The 17,729-nt window shown below is 41.6% G+C and overlaps 1 protein-coding gene across 1 annotated transcript in view; it reads right to left on the reverse strand.

Moving 5' to 3' along the window:
• Positions 1–486: 486 nt before the first annotated feature.
• kpna6 (karyopherin alpha 6 (importin alpha 7)) overlaps positions 487–17,729 on the reverse strand; it is a 19,200-nt gene continuing 1,957 nt past the window's right edge. The window contains exons 2-14 of the mRNA XM_080441325.1: positions 16,662–16,795; positions 16,179–16,271; positions 14,854–14,953; positions 14,621–14,715; positions 14,361–14,492; positions 13,681–13,769; positions 13,477–13,576; positions 12,866–13,029; positions 12,579–12,657; positions 10,718–10,843; positions 10,167–10,294; positions 7,387–7,571; positions 487–6,383 (exon numbers count right to left, since the gene is read on the reverse strand). Of these exons, the coding sequence (XP_080297451.1) occupies positions 6,196–6,383; positions 7,387–7,571; positions 10,167–10,294; positions 10,718–10,843; positions 12,579–12,657; positions 12,866–13,029; positions 13,477–13,576; positions 13,681–13,769; positions 14,361–14,492; positions 14,621–14,715; positions 14,854–14,953; positions 16,179–16,271; positions 16,662–16,795 (1,613 nt within the window). The 3' untranslated portion in view covers positions 487–6,195. The remainder of the gene's footprint in view (positions 6,384–7,386; positions 7,572–10,166; positions 10,295–10,717; positions 10,844–12,578; positions 12,658–12,865; positions 13,030–13,476; positions 13,577–13,680; positions 13,770–14,360; positions 14,493–14,620; positions 14,716–14,853; positions 14,954–16,178; positions 16,272–16,661; positions 16,796–17,729) is intronic.

Consider the following 17,729-nt stretch of genomic DNA (forward strand, 5'->3'; position numbering starts at 1 on the left):
CTTAGGGCAAGACAGGGCCCCTCAGTCCACTTCTCCGGAACTAATCAGCCGGGACTGGGGGAGAGGAGAGGCTTTGTTGGGCTCCTTCCTCATGGAAGACACAGGCTGGGGCGCTAACCCATACTGCTCCCGGATGCCATCTACATTCCGGCTGTCAACCGTCTCTCCAGTGGTCGATTAGCAATATTATTACACAATAAACGTTATTACAGTGTGTGTCACACATTTTTACCACAGGCTGCTGCAGCTCTTCTTAACACTGAAATTAATAGCAAAAATAGCTTCTCATTACTAATAACATTGTGGCACTCTTTGTTCCATTTAATATTATGCCCAGTCACTTTGCGTTTCATTTGTGGAAGTAACACAAAAGTAAGGCAAATGTAATAACACATTTATTACACAGAAAGTAATCCCATTATGTACCTGTATCTTAAAAGTAACTTCCCCAACACAGACAACTACAAATTCAAGAAAAAAGATGCCTTAAAGGGTTGCAACATAATCTTTATTTGTTTTGTACAGTATTTCCACTGGACAACTTTAAATTCAATATATCTTTTTCTTTACATTTCTAATATTGTTAATGCTTTTTGTATGTTGTATGTTCATGTTTGTGTGTGTCGTGTTCAGTTTAGGTGTATCAGTTTCTCGTCACTCATTCATACCGTCGGTAAAGTCAAGTCAAGTCACAGTTTAAGATGGGTAATTGTAAGCAAATGAACATCAAGTAAGATATTGAAATAAATATTTGTTTTAAAGAAAGAAATGAGAGGACCAGAACAGAGAATATATATCAAGACTGGTCGGTGATGGCATATGAAAAAATATTTTTACAAACATGTAGCATTGTAAACATTTGTAGCATAGACAACATTACTTGACTAAGCCAAGCATGGCTTCATAGTTTTGATATAGACATCAACAGTTTCTAGGACGGAAGACAAGAAAGTCAGATTTGAGATATTTTAGTGATTCTTTCTAATCAACAGATAGCAGGTTCCTGATTATTTCCTGACCTGACGCCTGACAATCTTGTGGTTTAAACACAATGACTCAAAAATATAGCCCCAAGTATCCAATAACCACATCAGGCAGTGAGAACAAGAAGACCAGAAAATCCCCCTTTTGTCTCCTGGTGATGGCACTCATTCTGATGAGGCATTTCGCCACTTCTCAGAAGTGATTCGAAACGCATCAGAATTGAGGTGCGACAAGGGGGAATGGTCCCCGTGTCAATGTAATGTATCAGAACATACATATACCTCCATTTAAATGTTTTGATCACGTTTTAATGTAAATTACTTCACAATTTCTGAAGAAAAAAAAGTCAAGTAGTTGCCTCTTTTAACTCCACCCAGTGGAAGGAGTACAACAAGAAAAAGGTAGCTTCAATATCAGTCTTCGCCTCTGGAGGGGGAGGGGGTGCCTGATTTAGGATTTTATTTCATTTTTTATTGCAGTTAGTTTGGTGCATTCTTTGTTTTAGCTCCTTGCCGATAACACTTTTAAAGAAAAATGAGGTGTAAGTAACTGACCTATCAGACCTTCCACTGAGGGTGAGAGACTAATCTATTGATGGCTGTGTGAAGATTGCCAATTACAGTCAAATGACAAAAGGAGATAACAAAAAACCTTAAGATCAGTATTTCACTCAACCCACAAGCTTTGGGGAAAGAACTTTTGCCAAAAAAAAATAAAAGGTCAGAATATGGTTTTGTCAGGAGAGCAGAAGCCTCCATGTTTAGCGTTTTGTGCCATTTGACGTAAAAAGACTAAAACCATAGTTCTATCAGCGCAGACTTTCTTTGCACATCAAAAGAGGGGCTGCAGCCCATGAGCAGCACTAGCTATGAACTTTATAGCTGCAGTCTAAATATACCTGATACTTTGTCCAACAAATTGAAATCTAATTGGACAGCCTGTAATTTGCAGTCCTACACAGTGAAACCCACGAAAGATTAGACAGCTAAGAGCATTGCGCCAGTTTCACACCAATAGACAGCAAACTGCTTTAGAGACCAGTATGCAATAATTCAAGTCTACCTTTTTTTCTTTTTTCTTTTCAGACAATTAATTCTGATTAATTGGTTCTGATTAAATTCATTATTTAGGTGCCCACATAAAGAATGCCACTTCTTGGAAGAAACAATGGCAAGCAATGTAACTTTTTAAGATAAGAAAAATAGAGCAGCAATGTTTTTGCACAAAATGTGTGCACATTCAAGTACAAATGAAAGGAAAAAAGTAAAGGAAAAAACAAATCTATAAGTCAAAGAGATACACATGAACCTCCAGTCTTTGTTGGTCGGATTGGCACTTTAGTGAATAGGAGTGCATTTTTTTTTTTTACTTCTCATAAATATAAATATTCATTTTCTTTTTGATACATGGGTTCTTTTTAAAATTTCTATGCCACCAATCTGCCGTTCTTTGTAGAGCATGCACAGAAGTGGACATGAAACTGAAGACTATTGATATAAATGCTCCACATATAGGTGATGCAGAGTTTAGTTCTTGTTGCTCAATTTTTCATAATTTCACAAATGCTTTTTACCTTTTATGTCTGCTAGGAGCATACATGTTCTGTGGATGACATCTGTTGCAGCACTGGCATGTCAATGGCCTGCCCTATCACCAACTGCTTCACATCTTGCAACATCTGACACTAGAATGTTCTGTACTGTGTTGACAAGATGACAGCTTAAGTAAAACTAGAATACCAGAACAGATAAGACAGTAGATACAGACGGGTGACAAATTAAAGGAAAAGCCAGTGTCTTTGTACTCTTTTTCTTCTTTCCTGATTACAATAATAATATAATTGGAATTATACGTTACTGCATGTGGTGATGCATTTTGAAATATGGTCTATTATTTATATATATATGAATGATTCTACATGTCCTGGAGCAACTGGTAACATAGACATGATCATGAACACCAGTATATACAAAGATATTTAAAGCTACCATTTGCGACTTGTTTTAATGTATTATATGTTATTTTAACCAAACTGTATGGTAAACTAGCACCTCTCCAGTGGTTGGAGTTGGTCTCCCTACTCGTCTATTGAGAAATGTGTTGGGTGGGACTGGGGCATCTACTGATTGAAATCGTTTTTTAAGCAGACGACGCACTGGATTGGACAAGATGCACCACCATCTGTACTTTAGTTTAGACATCGTTGCAATTACCTCTCTCTGTCAGGAGAGGGAGACAACGGACATAAAATGTACAGATTGTAGCTTTAAACAACAAAACAATGCAATTTAATTTGTCACCCTCAGTATATGTTCACACAAGTCCCATCAAATTCAGGGAAGTTAAATGTTATCTATAAAGAAACACTAACCTGCTTAAAACAAGGGGCCAAAAAAGAAAGAAAAGGTATTTCATTAAAGTAAGGGTATTCAGCTGACCAATTGGTTTTAGAGTATATAGCTCTATTTAAATGTACACAGTAAAATCCTTAACTGTATATAGTCAATGTTTTATGGGCTTAAGCCAGTCCGCTTTAAACATGGTCAGTCTACAGAACATGAGCTCCCAGTCAGACTTGGATAGGGACACAGTAATAGCATCAGTCGATCTCTTCCTCACACAGTGCTTGTCAGTCAAACATCACACTACCAGACAATTGTGAGCCATGAGCTCTGTCCACAACCCCTTCAACGCTGATCCTGGAACAGCCCTGCTTCCCCCAGCGCCTTCCCCAGTGGTTTAGGGTCGTTGGAAGCAAACCTGATGCAGGATCACGTTACGGGGCAAATTCAATTCAAACCATCATAAGTCATGTGGCTAGGAGCTGGAAAAGGCTTCCATAAAACACCTGGACATTTTTGGATTGCAGAAAAAAAAAAGTTAATCTTTATTAAACTCTTCTTCAAAGACAGCAGGATTTAAAAAAAGAAAATACCGTTGCTTTGTGAGAGAATAAAAGTGCAGTTTCCTTAACGAAAGTGCATTGATAAAAAAAAAAGCAAATTCTTTTCATATTTCCGAGGTAACCATTTAAATGTCAAAAATAAATAATCTGTGATTATGGAAACCATTTCCACATTCTACTAGCCATTCATCTGTGTGAGGTGTGTGTACAGTGTCTGCTGGTGTTGTATGCAAGTGTGCATGAAGTGTGTGTGCAAATATATATTCTGTACTAGAAGTTTCTGTTGCGGTTAGGCTTGTCACTTGTCTTAGAGAAATATCCCCAGCCAAATCCTGGCTGTTTCGAGACCCACGGGGAAGGAAAAAAATAAGTGTGTGTCACACACTTTCCTACCAGTCAGGCAGGCAGAGAAGGATAGGCTATATATATCAATACCTAAACATATTACAATGGACCCATGCGACATCACTATCAGCTGTCACTTCCATTCCTCACAATACAGTGATATAGAATGCAGAAGTTTAGATATCAACTCTAATTGCTAAACAAGACAGCACCACCACTACACTATCACTGTTAAATGCCAGCAAAAACCAACTACATTATGGCCCAAAGCCTATACCTTTCGACTCCACATGCTGCAACCACAAGGGTGGATGTTATCCGCCTATTGTCTTATCTTTCTGAGCCAACTATCTGTGTTTGGCCAGGGATACTCTGTGACTGTAAGTAGGGTAATAAAACGCCATGCAAAAACCCTACCACATATGCTGGGGGGAGACGGGGGGTTGGGGGCAGGGCAGGTGGCAGCACAGGGCCTAGCTAACCAGCAGCAACGTTATTTACACCGGGCTTCAATGGAAAATCAAAAATATAAGCTTCAAGTTGAGTCCAGTGAGATCCACGTGAATGCTCAACGAACGCCTTGACCCACTATAAATTATCATGATCCCTTGAAAGCCGAATCTAATGTAAACCAGTATTTGCCTGGAGAAGCTGTCAAATATAAATGTGTCTGGTTAGACGCAATGTGCTGCAGTTGGATCCTTTACCCCCCCAGCTATGCATCGTATAAGAGTTAGATGATCACTTCATATTTCAAATGTATCGTTGTTAATAACACAGCACACGACGAACATTAGATCTCTATACTATATCAACCTCGAAAAAACCTGGATATTTTCATTTTTATATCAATGTTCCAATATGTCCCCCTCCCCCGACGCCCAATTCATTCCCTTTCTGAAATCTCGTTCAGATCCCTTCCTATGCCCACACCATTTTTTTTTTTTTTTACGTTTTCTTTTTACGTTTTGAAGCCACACGCTTCCCATCTTTGATCCCCACACCCTGCACCATTTGACTCAGTCCTCAAAACAAAAATAAAAGGGAAAAGGAAAAGAGGTTAAACATTGCAAGATGGCAAAAACAATACCTGCTGTTAAAGTAAAGTGTGTGTGCTGTCCGTCTCGTCTTCTAAGCTCTAGTCTTAACCGGAGCCTCAGTCTCCGGGCTCTCTGGATTAGATTCTGAGCCGAAAACCAGTTGCACATCAAAACAGGAGAGTGGGGGGGGGCCGGGCTGTTCAGAACTAAAAAATAAAGCTGATAAATAAGGATGAGGGAGAAAACTAACTCATAAAACGAAAGAGCATAAAATGTTACAAGATTATTATTTATTTTAAATTGCACTAAGTCAGACTGACATCAAGAGCTGGGCATATTTTACCTCATGTACCCCGAAAGCATTTTTTTTCGTGGGCCTGCATGGGTAATCCTCTAACAGGAAATGTCCCACTGGGGAAAACAAAAAATAAAACTCTGAAGAGAAAATATAAAGATATTGACCAAAAACCATCATTCCCGCTGAAGAAAGAATCTCACGGGTATGAAATGGTAGGAAGATGTCTCTATGTGCGTTTATTTTTAAGCCAGGACAGACTCTCACTTTGGGCTTTGAGGTGATTGATTCCTCTAATAACCATATTGTTGTTTTTGAGTTTGTTTCCCTCTCTCTCAGCTTTGCCTACAGGGTTTGCGTTCTAACAAGACGTTTGACAGGTCTGCGCTGCCACAGCGGCAAGCGAGGGGCAGATTCTGTAGGCTGGAGAGCAGGGTGAGATTTGGGGAGTTTGGGGGGTAGAGAGTGGTAGACGCCTAGACGGGAAAGAACGCATGGAGATATGACTCGGGCATCTGGGGGCCCCACACTTCTCTAGGGGGCCCCCATACTTCTCGAAGTATGGGGTGGGGGATTGGTGGTTGGGATTTGGGTGGGTATTTTGGAGGAGGGGGAGGAAGGGTGAGTTATAGCTGGAAGCCATCCATGGGGGCCTCTTGCTGCGGGAAAAGGAACTGCTGGTTAGCCTGGTCTACTTGAGGCGCCAGGCTGGGGTCTTCTTCCTCCACGCCGAAATAGTGCTCGATGAGGTCGAAGGCCTTCTGGTAGATCTCCTGGTTGTCGTGGCTCTGGAGGAACTCAATCTTGTCCAGACCTGAGCAGGAGGAGATGAGGTGTGTAAACAATTAAATATGTACAATCTGGAACTTAGTTTAATGGATAAAAGTAGTACTGCCTGAAGCTCAATATCTCTGACCATACGGGAATGCCTTACAGACCTTTGCAGCGAGTTTCCGGAAGTAAAAATCCCAATCCCAGGATTGTATTATCAGCTATATAATGTCATAACAATCTAATGTAGACTATAGGGTACTAGTTGTAAAACGATGCTATATGCTCCCGCAGAAGCCCCAAATCTGTATGCAATCAATCTAGTTTTAAGAAAGACATTAATTTACGATGTCACAAAGAAGTTAAGCACGACCCACAATGCTGTAACATCCGGTGACGTTGACGTCTCTGATTGATGGAGCTTTCGTTACAATGGAAATGTTTCTGTCCACAGAACCTGCCGTCTGTGGAAGAAACAAGCAACCAGCGTCATCTCGTTCTGCACGAACGATAGCTCGTTCGCGACATTCAGTGCATGTTTGAGTATCATGAGACTCCACGATGAGCAGTAGTAGAGAAAAAACTAACTTTGCATCGGTTATAATAGACGATTTTCACTCTTACACGGGCTCCCATTATGCCAACGGAGGGGGTCGCCAGACTGAACGACAGGGAACTCTCTGGAATAACTCAACGTCCCTTTCAATGATGGTGAGTGATTAGCGACACATCAAAGATAACACTTAAAATGTCCGGATCTCTCCTTTAAGGAGACTCTTTGTGTCTCCTACTGGAACCGCTGCCGGTCATCAAATTATTGGCTTAGGAATGTGACAAAAACAAAAAAATAGCCATGAATTTAAGTCTCCATGGGGTGACTAATCGAAAAAGAAAAATTCAAAGAGATTAAAATTCTTCATATACGAGACACCCCCAGTGTCTCCCACCCTGACAGCAGTGGTCTTCAGAAATGTTGACTATATGGAAGTGGTCCTTGGTGCAAAAACATATGTGGAGCCCTGCTCTGATACAGTAGGGTTTATTACCATATGCCTCCTCTATGAGGCTGCAGTAAGGGTTGACTCCAGTGCCGTTGTTCTCCTGCTTGGCCTCCTGCTCCCCAAGTCTCAGTATGTTCTCCAGTCCGTTCAAAGCCACCTGCACGATCTTGGAGTCCATCACGGTCAGCAGGTCACATAGGGGCTTGATGCAACCCAAGTTCACCAGGTACCTGCACGCATGCGCACGCACACACAAAGGCATGATCAGTATTTCACACGTGGAGACAGAATCCGATCATATGGAGTTCATTTGGTGAGAGGACGCATTGCTCAGAAGTGTCTTGTGACATTCCACCGTAATTCAATCTGGACAAGCGTTTCGTAATGAAGACGCGTACATGCATGAGCACGCATATATTACACACACACACACACACACACACACTTAAGCAGCCATCTAATATCTCTGGGGCCATGGAGGAATTTTTATGTGATTTTAAGTGATTCACTAAGCTAGAGATGGCAGCATCATGAAAAATAAAGAAAGAATATTCCTAAGATCTGAACTACCCGCTCCCTAATCTGAGTTCCCAGAAGTTTTCACCAGCTCTCGCATACAAACGGGAGGGGCGAGGAAACTTCTGGGCCAGAGCCCTGGTATTTGTGCGCGGGATGTAACTTACGCTCAGAATCTGAGCGGACACGCCTCTTACCGGTCTGAGAGCTGTGCAACTCGTCTAAACAGTCCGACGAGAGGCAAACAGCAGTACACAACAATGGCGGCCGCAATTTCTCAAGGAGAAATTGCTTCCCGTCGCTCCTATTTACATGCAACACCCACTGCATGTGGATCCCGCCCCCTTTTCTTCATTGGCTGTTGATTTGAATCAGAACGCAGTGGCCGCGCCCCTGTTGTCCAGGCTCTGAGGCGAAGTCTCCCAGACTACCCGCTCCCTGATCAGGTCAATAATAAAAAAAATCATTTCATTTATGTTTGTCTCTCATCAAAAATCACCCTTCAAGATAAAGAAAGGAGGGGTGTTAATAACAGCGTGGCTTCCTTATGGCTCTCGGACTTAATGTAGCAGGTTTGTGATATCAGTCATCTGTGACATATCACTCCATATTTGGGTAACGCTCTATGACTTTAAAATGAAAGATACGTATTTGTAAAAAGGTTCATAAAACATATGCGGGGGATTACCATTATGCTTTCAGCCTAAGACATCTTGCTCACTGGTCTCTCCCTCCTGAACGAGCCCCACCATGGTTTCAGATAGAGAACCACTTCTGTGATAGTCTACCTTTAGTATATTTTACCACTGCTCAACTACCTGAGGCTATTAGTAACCATCCCATTTTTCTCCATCTACGTTGGGTGTGGAAGAAAATGTCCCTATTTTTCAAATTTTACTTATTCCTTAACCCGATCTTCCAGCATTTGGCTGAATCCGAAACTCCTTATTGATTAAAAAAAAACTTATTTGGAATCTATGGGTAGGAAAGGGTATTCTGGATCTGAAGGATCTGTATGAGGGAGACACAGTTAAAAGCTTCACAGAACTTAGTGAGCAATATGATCTTCCACGTAATCACTTCTGGAAGAATCTTCAAATTCGGCATTTACTATTAACAAATTTAAGATCTCACCCCAATATGCCAACAGAGTTTGACCTCCTGAAAATAGTGTTAACTATATTTGGAACAGGACATGAGGCATCAAAATATTATTCAATGATGATAGCACACCAAGGTCAGCCCTCAATTCTAAAGAGGATTTTTGGGAGGTTGACTTAAATCAATCCTTTACTGACAGTGAATGGAAAAAGATTCTACGTAACTCAAAGCAGATGTTCAGTGAACTTAGAACCAGATTACACTTCATGTATTACAATTCATGTATTGTGGGAATACCCTTGAGTACAGACTCTGTGGTGTGCTATTCATGAGAATATAATGCAATAATGCAAGGCCAGGATATTCTTTATACGCCTGGTCTGTTTATTCTGGGTAATCCATCTAAAACATCTCCCCGCACCTCTGGTGGACTGGATTCATACAGCACTTATGGTGAGCAGGAAGATCATTGTTACAGAATGGAAATCTGAGGATTTGTCTCCAGCACATGTATGGCTCGGAACTGTGGCATCTTTTAAGATGAATAACCAGTTCGCCAAATATGATTTGAAGTGGAATGTGTATCTTAGTAGGCCCTTGATGTTATCTATAGTCTTTTGATTGGTCGCTGTTATTTTTTAAATACATATGATACGGAAGATGATGCTGCATTATTGGTCGTGAAAACTGTATGTTTTTTTTTAATCCTCGTCAATCCTTCTTTTACATTTTTTTTAATTTTTGGGCTCTCATATATAATGTGCATGTATATTTGTATATTGCTGTTTGTGTTTTTTTGGTGTACATTTTCTTACTTTGATTTTCTTTGAATATTAATTTTATTAAATGTTTATTTGTATCTTGTTTTATTATTTGTTCTGCTAAAGGTAAAACTCAAATAAAGTGTTGCGTAAGAAATGTGGCACTGGTCGCTCCAGTGGTTTTGAGATTGGCTCCTGACGGACACACAAATCAAAAATGTATATCCATTTAGTCCAATCACTGATTAGGAAAAGACAACTTCAGAAAGACAGGAAACAGAGTGGAAGACAGAAGAAGGCAGGCAGCTCTCAACAGAGCTGTCATCTCACATGATTAATAACTAAAGGCTGAGTGAAGGTTGAAGAGAGGAAAGGCTAATTTGTCAAATTCAATCTCGTCGTTAGGATTTGCCGGCGTTCCGCTCGGCGCTGGGAGGGATGTCTGACCTGATCTGTTCTGGCGTTCCTCCGGACGTGGCGTTGGTTATCGCCCACGCCGCCTCTTTCCTGGTTCTGAACTCCGCCTTCTGCAGGATGTCAATCAGAACCGGGAAGATGTTGGCGTCGATCACCGTCTGGGAGGACAGTCAAAAGAAGAAATGAAAAAACAACAAAAAACAGGATCAGCAATCAGTGTGTAGTACAACGTCCATATAAGCTTGGCATATAATACATCAACAGCATTTATTAGTGGCTGCCACAGTACCTTATATAAACAACTTCACAGGTGAGGTAAGAAACCCATCTAGGGTTTAAATTGGTACCACACCATAACTTAAGACTGTTTTAACATAAGGAGACAAACAATGCAAACAAAAACTAACCCTAACCCAAAAAAGCTGAGTAAGGAATTTAAATTAACCCATCATTTACAAAAAGACAAAACAGTAAAAAGATACACAATTTTAGGCTATACTTTTTCACATCTGGGTAGTTTTCTCAAAAAGTGTGAAATTCAACGTCAACTACATTTGGGCCATGATGATGCGTGTCATCACCTGTATCTGCGCTCTGTTCCCCGCTGTGATGTTGGAGATGGTCCAGCACGCCTCTTTGCGGATGGACTCTTTGGCGCTGCTGAGCAGGTGCAGCAGGCAGGGCAGGGCGGAGCAGTTCAACACCACCTGTAAGCAGAGCGAGAGGCACCAGCTTTAACCCATCTAGACCTGAGACCGATTCTACAAAATGTCTTCTAAATTCTAACTGTTTTCTGAAAAACTATTGTTGCTATATATCAGTGGTGCTCAAACTTTTTCATGCAAGGACCCCCAAAATTAGGCCTATATGTATTTGGCCGCGGACCCACATCTAAAAAAGATTTCAGTAAAAAGAAAATCCCTTTAAAAATATGTATGTATTCAAATATTTGCACAAATGTTCAAGATTGTTAAAAAATAGTAGATCTACTAAGTTCATAGTGTGCTAAGTGTGGCACTCGGTGCTGCGCTATGAGCTTGTATATCTGCTATTTTTGAATAGCCAAAGTATGAAATATGGCTAAAGAGGGTACACAGATGCGTTCCCGGTTTGAATGGGGTTAAGACAGAGGCCACTGATGGGTTTCACTGAGCAGTTGTAGACAGGCTTTGCCATTTGTCATATGACAAAGTATATAGGATAGGGGCTTAAGTGATGGGGTTTGCGGTTATCTGTGGTTAACCATGGCGCAACGTAATCTAGCTATGAATCCAGGAACCAGTGTCTCGTCTGTCTGTGTCCATTTATGACCAAATATGGAGATCACTACATTTTGCCAAGTTGGTGAGTCATATTAGATGACTGACATTATAGACTGGCCATTGCGGTGCAAAAGAGCCTTGCACACAGCAATTGTACCATATATAGTATGTAGCACAACTTTCAGTACTTGAATGCAGCAAATGAAGCCAACATTACAGACAGTGCCTACAAGGTATCCAAATAACATTTAACAGCCATCTGTGTTTCTGGAAATGTTTTCCACTTGCCTTGTGGTTTCCTAGTTGTCTCTATCAGCTATACACTCTCAGAGCAAAGCCTTTCATTTATTTTGAAAGCCAAGGCATTAAAAACAAATTAGCAGAGCTTTTTTTATGTAGAATACAAAGTCATGCGTCACTTGTTTTGATGTTAATGTTATAGATTTAGTGGAGGCGAGATACATATTTGATCCATATGTTGTAAAATCCCACAGAGGATACAGTTAATGTTAATATTGCGGCTGTCGGTCAAATGGTGTGGTTCAGCTGGCACTGCTAGTGACGCATGTCAGCACAGCGCAGTGGCTGTAAAAGCAGCCTGTTTTTTAATACATTGTCAATTACAATCTTGTGAGGGCCGGGTGGGGGGGTTTGTGTTTGTCTTGTGCGTTTGTTTGTTTGTTTCACAGAAAATTTGAAGAGTCCTCTGTCATTGTTTATCCTCCTGTAAAACTGACATCTTCAATAAAAATTATGTGAAAATAAAGTAAAAGCAGCCTGTGTCCTAGAATGACACAGTTGTAGTACAAATTAATGTGTTAAATCATGCATAGACATAATCATAGGAGCATTTCTATATATGGCCGCAATTCTTCCCTGTGATTACAACAGTCTTTTTCTGGGTAGTGTACATTGACATGAGCTTGAAATGGAGTATTCCGTTCAAACCACTTAAACCCTATATACTGTTGAACAGTGTCCCCCCGGGCTTTATAGTTAGTCCCCTCTTTTTTCCCCTCTACACCAAATCTCTTCTGTGAGAATAACACATAAAAGCGCCGCAATGCGACACATTATGAGCATGTAGATCTGCTACTTTTGCAGAACATTTGCCTATTATGACATTTCCATAGAAACAGGGATGTTAGGCTTCATGTGGTTGAGCCACAAAAACACTCACCTGTGTTTGGATGTCATCTCCAGTGACGATGTTCCCTACAGCTCTCAAAGCAGGGGACGCCACCTTATAGTCTGTGTGCCTGCAGAAAGGTGGGTTAATTAAAAAGGGACAAATTAATACACAAATCCCTTATGAATTCGCTTCAACGTATACACAGTACAATGAACATGACTCATGATGACTTGTCTCGCACAAGTACAGCGGGAGTCACAACAGTGTCGACTCACTTGTCAACACTGTAGTGCCTCTCAGACTGAGTGAATACCACACTTTGTCGACCGACTCACATGAGTAATTCTACGAGGCGTCTGCACACGCCTGAGTCAATGACGGCCTGGATCTTGTCGTTGGGTCCGTCTGAGAGGTAGGACAGAGCCCAGCAGGCGTCCGCCAGCAGGTCGGGATCACTGCTGAACAAGAGCCTGGAAAGCACTGGCAGACAGGGAGACACCTAGAGGAAACGCAGACAAACAAACGCATGCGAATATTATTAAGCAAACATGACATTCTGCAAGGATTAACCATGTCATTATTATATGTCATTATTATACTAGAGAAGCTAGTGAAAACGGCAGACACAGTGCCTGCCAAAAAAAAAAAATTTACTGATCCAAAACATGACATTTATGAGTCGTGTTTACAAGTGACAAGCGACAGTATGCTACTCGTACTCAGTATACCTTAAAATAATCTCTATCTTCAAATAAGACATCATTACACGTAGACTCATTAGATAATTTAGGCTGATCAAGAACTACTCAAGGCAAGTTTATAGCGTAACACTGTAATTCTGGATTTAAAAATGTGGTTATAAAAGAAAAGTTTTTTTAAACTTCCACTCTTTGGCACAGGCCCAGAGTCTATCATCTGGTTTCAATGTCATGAAGTTGGACCACACCTTCTCAAAGACGGGTGGGGGGTTCTTTCCTCTGCAGAGGTTAGATAGGGCCCACACTGCATTCCTTGTCATGGTCAGTCTAGTGGATTTGGTCAGAAGCCTGGGGAATAAAAGACAATACATGTAAGGTCACACACAGATTAAATAAAACTCGACAGCTATAGGGCTGCATGAGTGCTCAAAACTGGCAGACAGGAGACTTACATTAATAGTGGTGGAAGGATATTGCAGTTTAGCACATAGTCTCTGCACACAGCGCTGTCTCCTGCAATATTACCCAAGGCCCACACAGCCTTAAGGAAAGACAGAAAGAAACAACACTCTTTATATACTGAATGTATGCATGTACCTGTATGTATGTATGTGTGTATATATAACATTTGTATTTTCCCCTATTTTTGTCGTTATGCCAATTCCCCAATTTTCCCCACAGATGTTTAGTCCCTGTCGCAGCCATCCCCTACAGTTGGTCATGTGGGAAGGTGTAGACAACCACGTGTTTCCGACACATACAGTCGCTGACAGTGAGGAGTTTCAATGGGAGGGCATAACATGTGCGGAGGAACACGCTATCCCTCCTAGTTACGCTCCCTGAACAACCTGTTCGAGTTTCTAGTGCAGCAACCGAAATCCCGCCAATCAAGCTTCCCACCATCAAAGACGGCGAATTATGTTTGATGGAGTGCCCGGCCAAGCCGGAGGCAATGCAGAGTATTCAAACCCCTAGTCCCCGCTGTGGTGGGCACTGGGCAGGAACCTTTCCCCTGTGCCACCTGGACACACAGAACTAACATCAGCTTGTACATTTGACAGTACAAGCTGTGTTTTTTGTTTCATGACCAAAGTGAACAGTAGTGGTCTAACCAACGTTGCCTTTGACTGACCTGTTCCTGGACATCTTCAAAGTCAGAGTTAAGGAGTTCTATGAAGATGGGCACTGCCCCCGCCTCAATCACCGTCTTTGTCTGCATGGATGTGCCTGAGGCTATGTTAGTCAGCGCCCAAGCTGCCTCGAACTGGAGAGAAATGGTGAGATAGACGCTTTAGAAAAGGATCGTTCACATTTATACACAAAAGAAAACAAGAAAAAATACAGGAACAGTTGAGAGCCTTTGAAACCTTTCATGTATTTTAGAGAGCTGACCTGTAATGTGCAGTTGATGCTCTTCTTGAGGAATTCTACAAACCTCTCCACTACTCCTGGTGTGTTTATCACCTCATCGATCGGTGGGTTGGGTTCTGAAAGTTAACACGCACACAATACAAAATGTAAGACTACATCTATCTACAGTACACATTTTTGTTTGGCCTCAGTTATTACAAAGAGAACAAAAATGTTTAAAAAAAGTTATACAAAAGAAAGTAGCCTAAACGTACCTTTGGAAAGTAATTTTCTGAACTTTTGTGTTGTGGTGAGCTGGAGCTCTGGGTCCTCTGAGAAAAGCATCTCCACCATGTCTCTGGTAATAACTCCTTCCTGAAAGACAGCACAAAACCACAGGCCATCACAACACAAGCCGTCAACCATCACACTCTTATCAACTCAGCATTCCAATCCAACGGCAGATTTTCGGCTCCCCCCCCCTTCTTTTTAAAATAAATAGCAGCAAAAATGGCAGAAAAGCCGATCTACAAGCTCAACATGTCTGCTATTTTAGCTATTTTTGTATGACACCGTTGTACGAAGAAGTATAAAACAGGGCTTGAGTGGTTAACCACTATCAGAAATTCAATTTAGTGGATTATAAAAAATATTATATTTTTTTCACATTGATTCACTGATGTACACCATTATTATTTATTTGTCTAAATAACTGAAAAATTGCTAAGAAAGTAATAGATACTTGCAGCCCTATAACGAAAAAACATCACATGGATGCACCTGGGACGTATCATCAGTGTTGTAGCCTGGGGTCATAGGATGTTTCGGGTATCGCAACATACACCCTCGCCCAGGTGACCCAGCCAGGGTTGATCAAGCCCCGACTTACGTCCCAGGTAGCTACCCACGGTCAGTCCTAAATAGGGAAAGACAGGGCCACTCAATACGCTTGTCCGAAACTACTCTGCCAGGAATGGGGGAGAGGAGAGGCTCTGGCACGTGGAGGGGCTAGGCTCTGTGGATAGCCTCCTGGCCGGGCTCCTCCTCCGTCTCACCAGGTCCAGGACCTGAGCGTTGCACCAGACTCCCCCGCTCCAAACATTGCATTCTGGTGTGATGGTGTCTTGGCCCGTGGTGGTACTGCAGGCTCCCTTTGCGGCTTGCTTGAATGGCCCTCCTAAAGGCCTCACCGTGCATTTGTTGGGCTTCTTCACTACACTGAAGGACTGAGTGTTAGCTAGGTCTTGAACATATTTTCCAGGGCATTTTATGCGTGGGTGCAGTCAAGACTAACTATTTCTGTTATGCTGCTGCAGGCTAGATGATGCTGATTAACAAAGCAGCTTTCATCTAATACAGTATGGTGCACCTGAACACACCTCTACCTCGACTGATCCCTGCCTACGATTACTTTGAGAATTTAATCTGCACATTCTGCAGTCATCACTTTTGATAAAAACATAAAATATTGTACAGAACATTTGGACTATTTTGTAATTTCCATGACAGGGAAAACTTCCAAGATTTCCAGGAATGCGTGGGAACCGAGTCAAGTGAAAGTCTGTGTTGCGTGTTTGCCGTTTGATGTAATAAGACTTACCGTTAATGGGGAGGTGGGATAGGAATCCACCAGTGGACTCTCAAACATGGCTGCCTCTTCATTCAGAACATCCACGTTTCTCCTCTTGAAGAGCTGTGATTAAAAAGAGAGTGTCAGAGCTAGGGCTGTCACGATTATGACATTTCACGTGATGATTAATTGTCACAAATTATTTGCGATTAACGATTTAATTGTGTTTTTGTCGTTGGACACGGGAACATATGAATAAAAATGACTGTTTGCGTTTTAGGCTTTGAAGTTGCACAGGTCAGATATGACAAATAAAACAATTTACACCTGTAAACCAGTGATGTGACAATAACATTGATTCTTGAATATAATATAATTTCCTTTCACACTTGACATACGTATAATATGTAGGGAATATGAAAAGAAAATAATTGTCCAGATTCAGATAAATATTGGATTATTAAATAATTGTTGTGGTGTTTTCTGTGGTGGAACAGAGGGGACTTCATATACCTGTTGTTCTCGTTTTTGTTTCCTGAGCTGGATGCCCTCTTCCTCTCTCCTACGCCTCATCTCCTCTGGGTTCAGGGCTTTGTTCTTGTAGCGGTTCATCCTGTAGTTATCTTTGGCCGGACTGGTTGACGGCTCTAAGGTAAGGCATCAGGGAGACAAAGACAGACATCAGGATACTGAGGCAGATAGGAGACAAGTAGCGAGGAGGAGTATTTTGTTCCAAAATAGTGCTTGCTGAGTGCACGGAAAAGTGAGAGATCACATACATTTTTGCCAATGTACTTTGTCGGCAGTCCTGCATTAGGTGTTACCCGTTTTATGTTAGGTTGAACATGTCACTGAACCCAATGCCAAGGTAATTTCAGTGTATGTAACCCATACTTGACACCAATATGTTTAGGGGGTTTTGAGTGACTGGATGTAGAAATCTCCCTTTGGGTCTCAAACTAATAATAGGTCATGATTATGGAACTGGGTGGGTGCATAAGGTCTATAAATATTTGTTAGGGCTGGGCAATATATAATACATATAAGCATTGAATAAACAAGCTCATGGGGACTGAACTAACATAGCCTAAAAATACCACACACATACACACAGTAAAACAACAGTAAAATGCCAGGCTATTCTTCAGCTGGTCAGCTGGCGGGCAGAACAAACGTATTTATTCAGTGGCGTTAAATCGCAGAGTTAGCATAAATCGGAGCCCACACAGGACAAACCGGCCATTCTCAGCATTTGTGCAGTCATGCCACCAGAACGGGGCATGGGGCAGAGCCCTGAGTCACTGAAATCTGCCACTGGCTCTAAATGGTGCCAGCTAACAATGCCAAAGGACCCCATCCTAACAGCAGGGCGTTCGGAGGTTAAATATCAACAACAAGCGGCGCAAATTGAGGTCATATTATGATTTGGGGGGCATTAGCACTTCAACCTTCCCAGAAAAAGTCTCTCTGTGTGTGTGTGTGTGTGTGTGTGTGTGTGTGTGTGTGTGTGTGTGTGTGTGTGTGTGTGTGTGTGTGTGTGTGTGTGTGTGTGTGTGTGTGTGTGTGTGTGTGTGTGTGTGT

The sequence above is a fragment of the Gymnoscopelus braueri genome, assembly GCF_963280865.1.
Source record: "Gymnoscopelus braueri genome assembly, chromosome: 11".
In the NCBI taxonomy this organism is placed as follows: domain Eukaryota; kingdom Metazoa; phylum Chordata; class Actinopteri; order Myctophiformes; family Myctophidae; genus Gymnoscopelus; species Gymnoscopelus braueri.